The sequence below is a fragment of the Boleophthalmus pectinirostris genome, unplaced genomic scaffold, assembly GCF_026225935.1.
Source record: "Boleophthalmus pectinirostris isolate CB_2022bp ecotype Guang Dong unplaced genomic scaffold, ASM2622593v1 HiC_scaffold_6, whole genome shotgun sequence".
NCBI lineage: Eukaryota > Metazoa > Chordata > Actinopteri > Gobiiformes > Gobiidae > Boleophthalmus > Boleophthalmus pectinirostris.
The window spans coordinates 1,745,248-1,757,587 of record NW_026571447.1 but is presented as its reverse complement, the minus strand read 5'-3'; the positions used below and the strand labels follow the sequence as shown (position 1 = coordinate 1,757,587).

General features: G+C 42.2%; 1 protein-coding gene across 1 annotated transcript; it reads right to left on the bottom strand.

Moving 5' to 3' along the window:
* Window positions 1-9,435: 9,435 nt before the first annotated feature.
* On the bottom strand, window positions 9,436-10,215 carry LOC110170472 (MORN repeat-containing protein 3-like). The gene has a single exon (XM_020936129.2). It carries the CDS (start codon window positions 10,159-10,161, stop codon window positions 9,436-9,438), a length of 726 nt encoding a protein of 241 aa, XP_020791788.2. The 5' UTR covers window positions 10,162-10,215.
* Between the last annotated feature and the right edge of the window lie 2,125 nt (window positions 10,216-12,340).

Here is a 12,340-nt window from a genome sequence, read left to right as displayed (position 1 = left end):
TTTGAAAAATGAAAAATTTCCTCAAATCCTCAGTGGATTGGGTAAACTGTCTACAAATACATTCCAGATGCAAAGAACACATGTGGTGACAACATTCAGTGAAAAAAATATTCATAAAACACATTTCTACATGATTTTGGCTCAATTTAATGCCAAAAAATAAGGCATTTTTTTTTCACTTTTTTCCAATATTTTCATCTTTACCTCATTGGCAATCAACTATTCCCCCAAGTTCTGACATCAGCCAATATGCCATTCTTTTCTTCAAACAGTATAGTCATTCCACAGAAAAAAATATAAAAATCCAACCAAAATCAGTGGATCTGTGATGATTTCTTTACCATCAACAGGCCCAGAACCTCAATAGAATGTTAGGCTCCTCTCAACTTTCCATAAGACACACTGGATATTTAGCATGGTTGTTAATGTCCACATTATTAAACATCATGGCCTAGGCATCTTTTTAATAATAATAATAATAATAATAATAAATATAGCCGCAAGCGGCAATGATCGGCCCTCACTCGAGCCTATGCCACGCCCATGCCACGCCGCACCCCGGCCACGTTGAGCTCTGCACATGCCGTGCCCCACGAATGCACCTTACTCATTGATTTAACTTATAAATTAACACTAACCCCTAAACCTACATGAACTCCTAACCATAGCCCTAACCCTAGCCTAACCTTAACCCTAGCCCTAACCCAAACCTTACCCCTAACCCAGGGGTCGGCAACCCGCGGCTCCGGAGCCGCATGCTTCTCATTAGCACTCGCCTAGTGGCTCCCTGGAGCTTTTTCAAAAATGAGTGAAAATGGAAAATGAATGATTTTTGTTGTTGTTTTAATCTGGTTTCTTTAGGGGTAAAACCCTCGTTCATCTCTGGTCATGGATTGATCCATCAGCTGTGTGCAAATGCAAACACATGAAAAATGTTTCAGCAGAACAAATAGATGAGCTGAAGTGGGGGTGGTGTCCGGTGCCTCCACCTGAGAAGCGCTTTCCCCGAAAAAAAAAAACAAAAAAACAAAAAAACATGTGCGCAGGCAGACCGCTCAGAACAACATATAACGAACCAAATGGGATTCACGCTTCTGTCCGGATGCTTTGCACCCCCTCAGAACCAGCCGCGGTCGAGCACGGAGGACCGGAGCAGCCCAGACCTGTGGTCCACAGCGCATTCTCACTTTTCCCACACGGAACCAGCGCACAGATGACGGCACTGAAGCAGTCGGCCCCAGTCCTTTGCGCGCTGGTCTTGCTTGCCCCTGTCTCGAACCAAGACATGGAGGACGAAGCCTCCGGACAATCAACAGTGGACCCCCAGACCCGTCTTGAGGGGCTGCGCACTGACTGCTCCCATATGTTTAGCGCTGCTGCCCGAGCTCAGAGCTTCTGCTCCGGGTTTATTTTATGAGTGCTCCTATGCATGACCAGAAGAAATGCGACTGCTGCTCTGAATACTTCCGCACTTTCAGCACGTCAGCTCCTAAAACTCCGTTTATCTCAGTTTACACACAAACGTGAAACCGGAGTTTTCCAAAATCTCCACTCTAGCCAGAGTTTTTAGGAAGATTCGTTTTCAGAGACGAATTCGCCATTTGCGTTTAAACGATGTGAACAAATGAAGGGAAATGTCTCCGTTTTTAAAAATACCTGTGTACGTGTAAACGGGGCATAAATGACAAAGGAATAAACACTAACCACCTGATTTCAGTGGCTACAGACGGCACGCACCGAGTATGAGAGGGTCACAAAAGGGGTTTGTGTAATCATGAATGCTCATTTTGTATTTGTAGCCGACTAAGTCATTTTAATAGTCGGCTTATATAGCTAATATACTGACAGCCTATGTTGCCTTTCATATTAGGCTTATATAAGGCTTTTCATTTTGTGTGGCTCCAGGCAGGTATGGTTTTAGTTTTTTTGGGCCAATATGGCTCTTTGAACATTTTGGGTTGCTGACCCCTGCCCTAACCTAACCCGAACCCCTGATCTTAACCAAACCCTACTGTTTTTCTCAATTTCTGTATGTGTTGATTTTTTATTTTTTTTAAATCCAAGATGGTGGACTTCCGGTTTGGGAGAGAGCGTGGTCACAATATACTTTATTGTTCCTATTCCCATGATGCATCTGTGTACTAAATTTGGTTTGAGTACATCAAAGTTTTTGTTGGGACGTCCCCTTGGTGAAGACAGATTTTTGGTCAGTTGCCATGGCAACGCAACGGGAGATGGAGTGTGGGCGTCATTGACTTTTTTCATTAAGACCAGGCCACGAATGTGTGTACCAAATTTTACATGCCTACGACAAAGTAAAATTTTATTGTTCCATACAACCTCCCAAGGGGGCGCTATTGCGTCCAGTTTAGATTTTTGTATATAAATCTGTTCAGGGTCGGAGTGTCCACCAACAATTAAAGTTTGAGTGAACTTGGCCAAAGTTTGTGCGAATTATCACGCACTGAAGTTTGATGGCGAGCTGCAAAAACGAACCCGAAATTTGCACCGTTGCCACAGCAACACTGTTTTAAAAAGCTTTAAACAACTTTTAATGTCTCACTCGTCTAGATGATACAGAATGATTCTAGTGAGTCTGGGTCAAACGCCGTAGGACGAGTTCGTTCAAATATGAGGACAAGAAAATGTGCCTTTGGCGCCGAGTCGCGCGATCAGTCCAATATGGCCGACTTCCTGTTAATATACTTTTTTGTCCCTATTCCCATGGTGCATCTGTGTACCAAATTTGGTTTGGCTATGCCAAAGTTTTTGTTGGGCGTCCTATAGATGCATCAAGAATCTCAGACTTCTGGTCATTGTGCAATTCATACTGGGAAGGATTTTCCAAACGAGTGAGCATCAAACCTCCATGTTTGTTTTCCCAGTGGAATTTATTGTCAAAGTCGATCTTTTCTAGTCTTTTGAACCATATCACTTTTGTTTCTGGTTCTGATATTGTCATATTTTAGTTTTGTGATTCAGATATCGTTAATTGTGTGGTTGTTGGATCCTAACAGCAGAAAACGACTCAAGAAATTTGTTTGCAAACTTCATAAATGCAAAAGTGAATCAGATGTGTGTGACTCAAACCTCTGTTCAAACTGTTTCTCTTCACAACGGAATTGAAAAATAGTGAAAGGTGAAGGTGATGGGCAGGATTGATCCACAGGAAGAACCAAAAAGGAAACCTTTGACTTCCTAACTCATCCTGAGTTTGCAGAGAACATTTTGTATGTGGAGTGATATTAAAGTAAAATCCTGTTTGTTAAGTGAGAGGAGCAGAAGACAAACAGACTGAGCTGCACTTTCTTGTTCTTGTGGTTTTACAGCAACATCACGTCTTGGTCTCTTTGCAGTGGAAGGTGTTTCTTGGTGAACAGCTGGTGCCTTTCACTTTGGCGTTGACTTTTTAAATTTGTGAATAAGGTGAAGCGAGGGACCATGATGTTTAATAATGTGGACATTAACAACCATGCTAAATATCCAGTGTGTCTTATGGAAAGTTGAGAGGAGCCTAACATTCTATTGAGGTTCTTGGCCTGTTGATGGTAAAGAAATCATCACAGATCCATTGATTTTGGTTAGATTTTTATATTTTTTTCTGTGGAATGACTATACTGTTTGAAGAAAAGAATGGCATATTGGCTGATGTCAGAACTTGGGGGAATAGTTGATTGCCAATGAGGTAAAGATGAAAATATTGGAAAAAAAGTGAAAAAATACCTTATTTTTTGGCATTAAATTGAGCCAAAATCATGTAGAAATGTGTTTTATGAATATTTTTTTCACTGAATGTTGTCACCACATGTGTTCTTTGCATCTGGAATGCATTTGTAGACAGTTTACCCAATCCACTGAGGATTTGAGGAAATTTTTCATTTTTCAAAATTTTCTATCACAGTATGAAGGTTACCTACACTAAATGGTCACAATTTTTTTTCGCGATATTTCCAGAAGAGCAGACCCTCCAATTATTGGTCCTCAGGATCACAGTTAACAAAAAAACACAAATAAAAAGTATGGCAGGCGATGTCAGGTTCAACCCATTTTTGAGACTTTGGCTCCCTGACTATTAGATCCATACACTGTCTGCGCCACACGTGACTGTAAAGAACGCGCCAAGACGCCAGTGTGCTTACGTCAGTGCGCACATGCGTGCTGTTGTTATTTTTGTTGCTACGTGCATCTTTCAAACATTGCAATCTTTGCAAACTTTGATCGAGATGAGAAAGTGCGCTCTTAAACCTGCTCTGAATATTTCTACGGACACCAGCCTCATCTTTGGGATATTTCTTCACCAACAGCTTGCGACCGTCCCCTGACTCGGACTCCAGGACTCTCGGGAGGTAAAAGCACAGGTTTGTCATTTATTTGACTAGGTCCAAATGTCAGTAACGCGCCTTAACCTGGACTGAAATGGCGCCTTTTTCCTTTTTCTTCATACAAATTCACTAAAATCACTGCGATATAAGCTGCAGTAACACGCCAGAGGGACGTAGGTTTAGTCCCGGTTCAGTCTCGTTTTAGTCCTGGATCAGTCTTGTTTTAGTCCTGTTTAATTCCTGTTTTAGTCCTTTTTTAGTCCTGTTTTAGTCCTGGTTCAGTCCTGGTTTAGTCCTGGTTTAGTCCATATATGGTACAAAAGTTGGGCATCATGGCAGAGTTATTTTGGTGAGAGTAAGTGAAAAGTACTGCAGTAGTCGAGTGTCTTACAGTTTAAATGCAGTAATATTGTAATGTAATGAATAAATAACACATTACAGTTTTGAAGTAACTTGTCCAACAGTTTTTTTTACTCTTCTGAAAATTCCTAAAAGTTGCGTCGTTTATAATACAGTGAGATTCCTCACCATAGACAAAATCAGATTTAAACTGGCAAAAATAAATAAAAGTTTGCGTTTGGTGTTATTTCACAAACCCCCATCACGGAGAAAGAAGATAGAAAGATTCAAGTAGTAACTCAAATGAACAGAGATAAACAAAAGATAACGTGCTGTCTGTTTCATTCAGAAATATTCATTTTTTCTATTAGAGTCAAATAGAAAAATGTTTGAGTAAGACTTTAAATCAGTCAATAACAACAGTCATATGTTCATAAGAGAATATAGTTGAACCTGAGAACATGAAGCACCAAACCAGACGTCCTCTTCTGTGGAACCCACGTTAATAGTCACTTTTTTGATTCAAGGAGACGCTCCGAACCACTGATAAATCCTCTTTCTATCTTTAAGTGGTGCGTCCTGTTAGTTCTGGTGTCTGACACAAATGTTTCTTCCCACAGGTCTGTGTGAGCCAAGACCCAGGACTGCTCCTGGCCCCCGGGCCTTCAGGCCCCCAGACCCCCAGACCTCCAGACCTCCAGACCTCCAGACCTCCAGACCTCCAGACCTCCAGACCTCCAGATCTCCACCACAGGACATCACATCTCACTCTAACTCACAAACAGACACTAACACACTAACACACATTAACATCCACTAACACACGCACAAACTCACACACACACACACACACACACACACACACACACACACACACACACACACACACACACACACACTAACAGCAGCACACTCACACAAACACACAAAGATTCACACACAGACACACTCAGAAAAGCACAGAAACAAACACACTCACACAAATACACACAAACACAGAATAAATATACAAAATGCCTCAACAGATGTTTCCCCCTGCAGCTTTTATGTTTCCACCCGCAGCTCCGGTGTTCCTGCCCGCAGCAGCGTCGGCATTGTACCCCAACGATGTGGTCATGTCCTCGGTGGATGACGACATCTCCCTGCCTTCTGCTTCAGCGTGGTACCTGAATGATGTGGTCATGTCCACCCTTGACGATGTCGTGTCTGCTCCTGCTACGCCCCGACCTGCTCCCGTCTCTTCTCCTGCTCCTCGATGTGTCCCTCGTCCTCGTCTAATCTCCCTCTTCTCTCCTCTTCCTCCTCTTAAGCCTTTCCAGGATCCTCTTGCCAGATGCTCCAAGCCCTCTACGCCTCCTCCTACTGTTTCCCTTTTTGCTGCTCCTCCTTTGCTCATCCCTACCTCTTCTGGTCTGTCTCTCCCTGCTCCTGCTTTGTGTCGCTCTGCTCCTCCTATTAGGTACTCCTGTGCTGTTACTCGTCTGCGTCTGAGGTACAGCCCTGCTGCTCCTGCCACACCTCCGCCACACCTCCGCCTGCTGCACACCTCCGCCTGCTGCTCCTGCCACACCTCCGCCTGCTGCTCCTGCCACACCTCCGCCTGCTGCTCCTGCCACACCTCCGCCTGCTGCTTCATCTTGCTGCAGATCTTTCTTTTCTTGGCTTTTGTCTTTTCTGAAGCACTAGTCCTTCCTTCTCCCTCTACTTTCTCTCTATCTCTCACTTCTCCTTTTCTCTCTCTCCTGCTTCTCTTTCTCCCTCCCTCTTCTCTCTCTCCCCCCACTCTCTCTTTGGCTCCTTTTCTCTTATCTCTTTCTTTCTCTATCCCTCCCTCTCTCTCTGTCTCTCTCTCCCTCTCCCTAACTCTCTCTCTTTATCTCCCTCCCTCTCTCTCGCTCTTTCTTTAGCTCTCCCTCTCTCTCTAACCCTCTCCCCCTCTTTCTCTCTCGCTCTCTAACCCTCTGTCTGTCTCTAACCCTCTGTCTCTCTCTCTCTCCCTCACACACTTTCTTTCTTTCTTGTTTTCTTTTTCCTCTCGTCGTGTCCTGTCCTGTCGTCTCCTTTTTCCTCCCCTCCTTGAGTCGTCACCTTACCGTGGTGGAGGGGTTTTGGAGCCTGAATGATCCCAGGAGCCGTGCTGGGGGACGGCTCACACCAAGAACGGCTCTTCTCTCTCTCTCACCTTTCTGCTTTTGCTCCCTCTTCTTCTCCTCCTCCTCTCCTGTTCTTCTCCTCTCCTGTTCTCCTCCTCTCCTGTTCTTCTCCTCTCCTGTTCTTCTCTCTCTCCTGTTCTTCTCCTCTCTCTTCTTCTCCTCCTCTCCTGTTCTTCTCTCCTCCTCTCCTGTTCTCTCCTCCTGTTCTCTCCTCTCCTGTTCTTCTCCTCTCCTGTTCTCTCTCCTCTCTCTGTTCTTTCTCTCCTCCTCTCCTGTTCTTCTCCTCTCTCCTGTTCTCCTCCTCTCCTGTTCTCCTCCTCTCCTGTTCTTCTCCTCTCCTGTTCTTCTCCTCCTCTCCTGTTCTTCTCCTCCTCTCCTGTTCTCTCTGTTCTCCTCTCTCCTGTTCTTCTCCTCCTCTCCTGTTCTCTCCTCTCCTGTTCTTCTCCTCTCTGTTCTCCTCCTCCCTCTCCTGTTCTCTCCTCCTCCTCCTGTTCTTCTCCTCTCCTCTCCTCTTCTCTGTTCTCTCCTCCTCTCCTGTTTCTCCTCCTCTCCTCCTCTCCTGTTCTCCTCCTCTCCTGTTCTCCTCCTCTCCTGTTCTTCTCCTTCTCTCCTGGACGTGTGGATCTTCAGTTCTGTTGTGTGTAAAAATGAACATGTAACAGAACTTTTCTCATGTACTGAACAAGAAAGGACAAAATCCAGGTGGACGTGTTTGCAGTTTGACAGAGAGAGAGACGAGGGGATGAAGAGAGAGACGAGGGGATGAAGAGAGAGACGAGGGGATGAAGAGAGAGAGACGAGGGGATGAAGAGAGAGACGAGGGGATGAAGAGAGAGACGAGGGGATGAAGAGAGAGACGAGGGGATGAAGAGAGAGACGAGGGGATGAAGAGAGAGACGAGGGGATGAAGAGAGAGAGAGAGAGAGACCTCCTGTTGAAGACCTCTGCCACAAATTAAATCTTCAACTGGACTTGGTCATTTTCATTCTTTATTCATTTAGACCAAGTCTAAACCAGGTCTAAATCCGGTCTAAACCAGAACTAAAACAGGTCTAAACCACGACTAGATCAGGTCTAAACCAGGTCTAAACCAGGACTAAAACAGAACTAAACCAGGACTAAAACAGAACTAAACCAGGTTTAAACCAGGTCTAAAACAGAACTAAACCAGGACTAAAACAGAACTAAACCAGGTCTAAACCAGGTCTAAACCAGGACTAAAACAGAACTAAACCAGGACTAAAACAGAACTAAACCAGGTCTAAAACAGGACTAAATCAGGTCTAAAACAGGCCTAAAACAGGTCTAAACCCGGTCTAAACCAGGTCTAAACCAGGACTAAACCAGGTCTAAAACAGAACTAAACCAGGACTAGATCAGGACTAAATCAGGTCTAAAACAGGTCTAAACCAGGACTAAATCAGGTCTAGGTCTAAAACAGGACTAAATCAGGTCTAAAACAGGTCTAAACCAGGACTAAATCAGGTCTAAAACACACACACACAACAGTACAGTATCAGACATTATCAGATGAGACACAAAATATAAACCCAAAAGTATCCAAGGATTGTTGAGTATCTGATAATAACAACTCAAATACAAAATACTGAACGGTTACAAAAAGACTTAGACTTAGATTTTTTTAAATTCATTTTATTTTATTTTATTTTTTTAATTTTTAAAAATTGCGATTCCAGTGTTACGTCATGTAAAAGGAGATTGGTCAGTTCCAGGTCTCCTCAGGATCGGCCATGGTCTACTGAAGCTCCTTCCACATCAGCCATAACATTGTCTGGGATTGGATGAGGTTTTGGTGAGTAAGTTTGGAGCCTCCATGTTCCTTGTGGTCAGCAGTATCCACCATGTACTGAACTACGTAGCCGATACTGCCTGCACATGGCAAAATTTTAATTGCTAACCCGCCTAGTGTGCTTTTTTAGCAGGTTTGTTCTTCTTTTGTTGCATTCGCTGGTCGTTGACGAGTTGACGAGAACCATTTTTTCACTGATGTTGCGTATTTTAGCGTTGTGTGCGGTTTTGGCGCACTGCTCCATCTCCCTCTTGTGGTGAGTTACAATTCTTTCTGTGCGCTCTTTTTGAACTTGTATATACTCCACCAACTGCCTGTTCAAATAGCGTGCGTCCTTATCTACAATGGCTTTAGTGTTACCTGCGATGTAGTATTCGATCATGGACGAAACCTTCTTCTTGAGCTTGGCGGGGTCTTGTAAAACGTCTCGACAGCCTTCCAGACCTACCAGAATATTGCGCTGCTTGCATTCTAAGATTTCTTACTTTTCCTTCTCAGATTTCAAAGTCGACTGAGAAACTTTGAGTTGGCTTTTGCATAATTGCATCTTTTCTTTCATGTCCTGATTTTCGTCCGTCATCATTTTAAGCTCGAGCTTATTTTTTTTTCTGGTGCTTTTTAAACTCATCGACCTCGTCCTGCAAATCTTGTTGCATTTTCTTACTTAAGTGGACGCTACTTTCTAGTATCATTTGTTTGTGTTGTTCGTCCAACTGCGCCTGTAGTTGCTTCTTCTCTTTGGCCTGTAAGTGCAAATCCTGTGCGCGGTTCACTTTTTTTTTTTTTTTTTTTCCAGTTTTTTGATGGGACTTTATTCTTGAGTGGCTGTTATCGTGTGATTCTCGAAGGCTGATTGGGCTTCAGTCAATACTTCCTGCATATCCACTAGTTGCAGCTGTGGAATCTGATATTTTGGTGGTCTTGAAGCTTCGCATCTGAAATTGGCCAGTGTGCCACATTTTGCTACACCATCCACCCAAAGGCCCTCATAAAGCTGCCCTTTGTCAGGGTAGAATAACTTCCCATAGCCATTCTTATTTCCATCTCTCCAGGAACCCTCATAGAAGTTTCCATTTGCATATTGAATAATGCCTTTGCCATGTCTCTTGTCCTTCCACCACTCTCCTTCATAGGTATCTCCATTGGCACAGTACATTATTCCCCACCCACAACGTGTATTCTCACTCCACTCTCCTTCATAAATGTCTGAGCAGTTGTAGCTGAATATCCCAAAGCCATGTTTTTTCCCATTTTTCCACTCTCCATAATATTCTGTATACTCATTGGATTGTGGATTTCCAATGCTGTACATGCCACATCCATCACGCATTCCACATTTCCAATCACCTTTATAAATTGCACCAGTCTTCTTCCACACTTGAATTCCCCAGCCATGCTTCTTGTTGTTCTGCCATTCTCCAGTATATTTGTTTCCACAGACAGAATAAACAGTGTTCCTCAGTCCATTCTTTTGGGTCTTTTTATCCAACAGTGTTGACAGTGACTGTTTGTTGTGACTGGGTCGCAAATACTGCATGACTAGGATTTAAGTCAACGAAACTCCCTACAAAAAAGACCTCACACGACACTATTTCTCCTCGAAAATGTTGTTAGCTTGCTGTTTGGAGAGTCCCTGTGTCGCAAATGCCGTAAATGCACTCTTATAAACTTTCATACCGTTATAAAGCTTTAACTTCCGTTATAAAGCTTTAACTTCCGTTATAAAGCTTTAACTTCCGTTATAAAGCTTTAACTTCTTAGAATGTTGCTATGGTGATAGTTCTATCACCATAGCAACTGTTGCTATGGTGATAGAACTATCACCATAGCAAGTTCTAGGCCCTAGAACTTGTTATTTTATTTATGTATTTTTTTCTTCTTTTCCTAGAACTTGTTATTTTATTTATATATTTTTTTCTTCTTTTCCTAGAACTTGTTATTTTGACGCGCTCCAGCCAAACTTTGTATTTGTTGTTATTGTCATGTTACGATATTGTTCTGTTGTGAACATGTAAAAGTTATAATACACTTAAAGCAAAAGGTTCAGTCATAAAAGTGATGTCACAACAAGTATGCTATCCTAAATTTAAATCATTTTATGACATTTTTCAATTAGAAATAAATAGTAAGTTTGATGCAAGGAACATTATTCATTAATAGTTATGGTTTTATTTACCAAGAATGATGGAAACTTAAATTGTTATTACAGAGTGGAAAGAAGAGAAACGAATATTGTACGTAAATGTAATTTCTATGTAAATTGTAATTTTTGGTATTGTGCTTATTTAATTAAAGTTAATTGGCAGTAGCAGAAAGCCAAGGCAACAGAAACTAACGTCTCCGTTTTATTTAGTTTATTTCAGTGCCAACCTCTCTCCACTCAAATATTTTAAACTGTTAGCTGTGGTTGTTCTGGCCCAATACCTTTGCTACACTAACATGACTAAAGGCTCACGAGTCAATTCTGCCTTATATTGGACCTTTAAGTATATTTAAACATCCACAACACAAAGTAGGTAATCATAGTGTAATCATGTCTTATTATCCAAATTATGTCATAATGATCTACAAGTGTCTTAGATGTCATTCTATAGTAGACACAAGCACAATATGTCTTCTTTAAATCAATAGGCCAATAAAGTCTTACATACATTTTAGTTTGAAATGTCTTAAACCTGACCTTTATTAATGCTAACGCTGATTTATTCATAATTACAAAACACTGGCCATAATGGACAAGTTATAACTTGGCGTCATTTGGGCTGCCAGTTTCAATGTTGAAATTCAGAGTCCAGTTGGTTTAAAGTCCATGGACTATCAGACATGTTAATCATGTTATTCTTCTGCCACCTAGTTAAAACATCAGGCAAGTGCACTTTTGATTTATCAGAGAGAAGCAGTAGGACCAACTGACCACGTTTATAATAGTTTTATCTATAGGTCTACAGTACAGGTTATGTTTTCTTTTTTTATTAGCTTATTTAATTTTTCTACATAGCCTCGTATTAACGTATGACGTATATATGTGCGATTACAAAAAGAGTCACTTTTTGAAGCAAAGCTAAAGGCCTGCCTAAACAAAAGTTATTCTGTAAGTCTGGTCTGTTTCTATATTGTTTAACAGATACAGGGTCAGTGGGGCAGGACATTGTGTTGCTGTGCATCTGTGACCCTCCTCTGGACCTCAGGGCGCTCACGGTGCTGTGGTCTCACTCCGGGCTGCAGGAGGATGAGCAGGAGCACAGGGGGCACCAGGGGCACCAGGAGGATAGAGACGTGGCAGAGGATAGAGACGTGGCAGTGGACACGCCGGTTTCACCCACCAACCCAAAGGACGAGGACAAACGCTCAAAGGCGTTCAGACTGGAGGACAAGGAGCTGCAGTGGTGCTCAAGCTGAAGACTCTGGGTCTGTTTTTTTTTACTTTTAAATTAAACATTTGTTGAATTGATTTGTTGATTTTTTTTAATGCCAGTTTGATATTATCAATAGGCTCAACTTACTACGTTTTTAATATTTGTGATGACATGATTAAGACAAACATTATGCAAAAGAAATAATTACAACATTTTACCATGCCACTCCAAAAATATTCGTGCACATAGAATAGAAATCCGTGCATATTTGGTAAATCCGTGCATATTTGGCTGTAGTTGCGCATAAAATAAATATTTGTAAACTCTCAAATGAGTCCAGTCGTACATAAAATATATTGT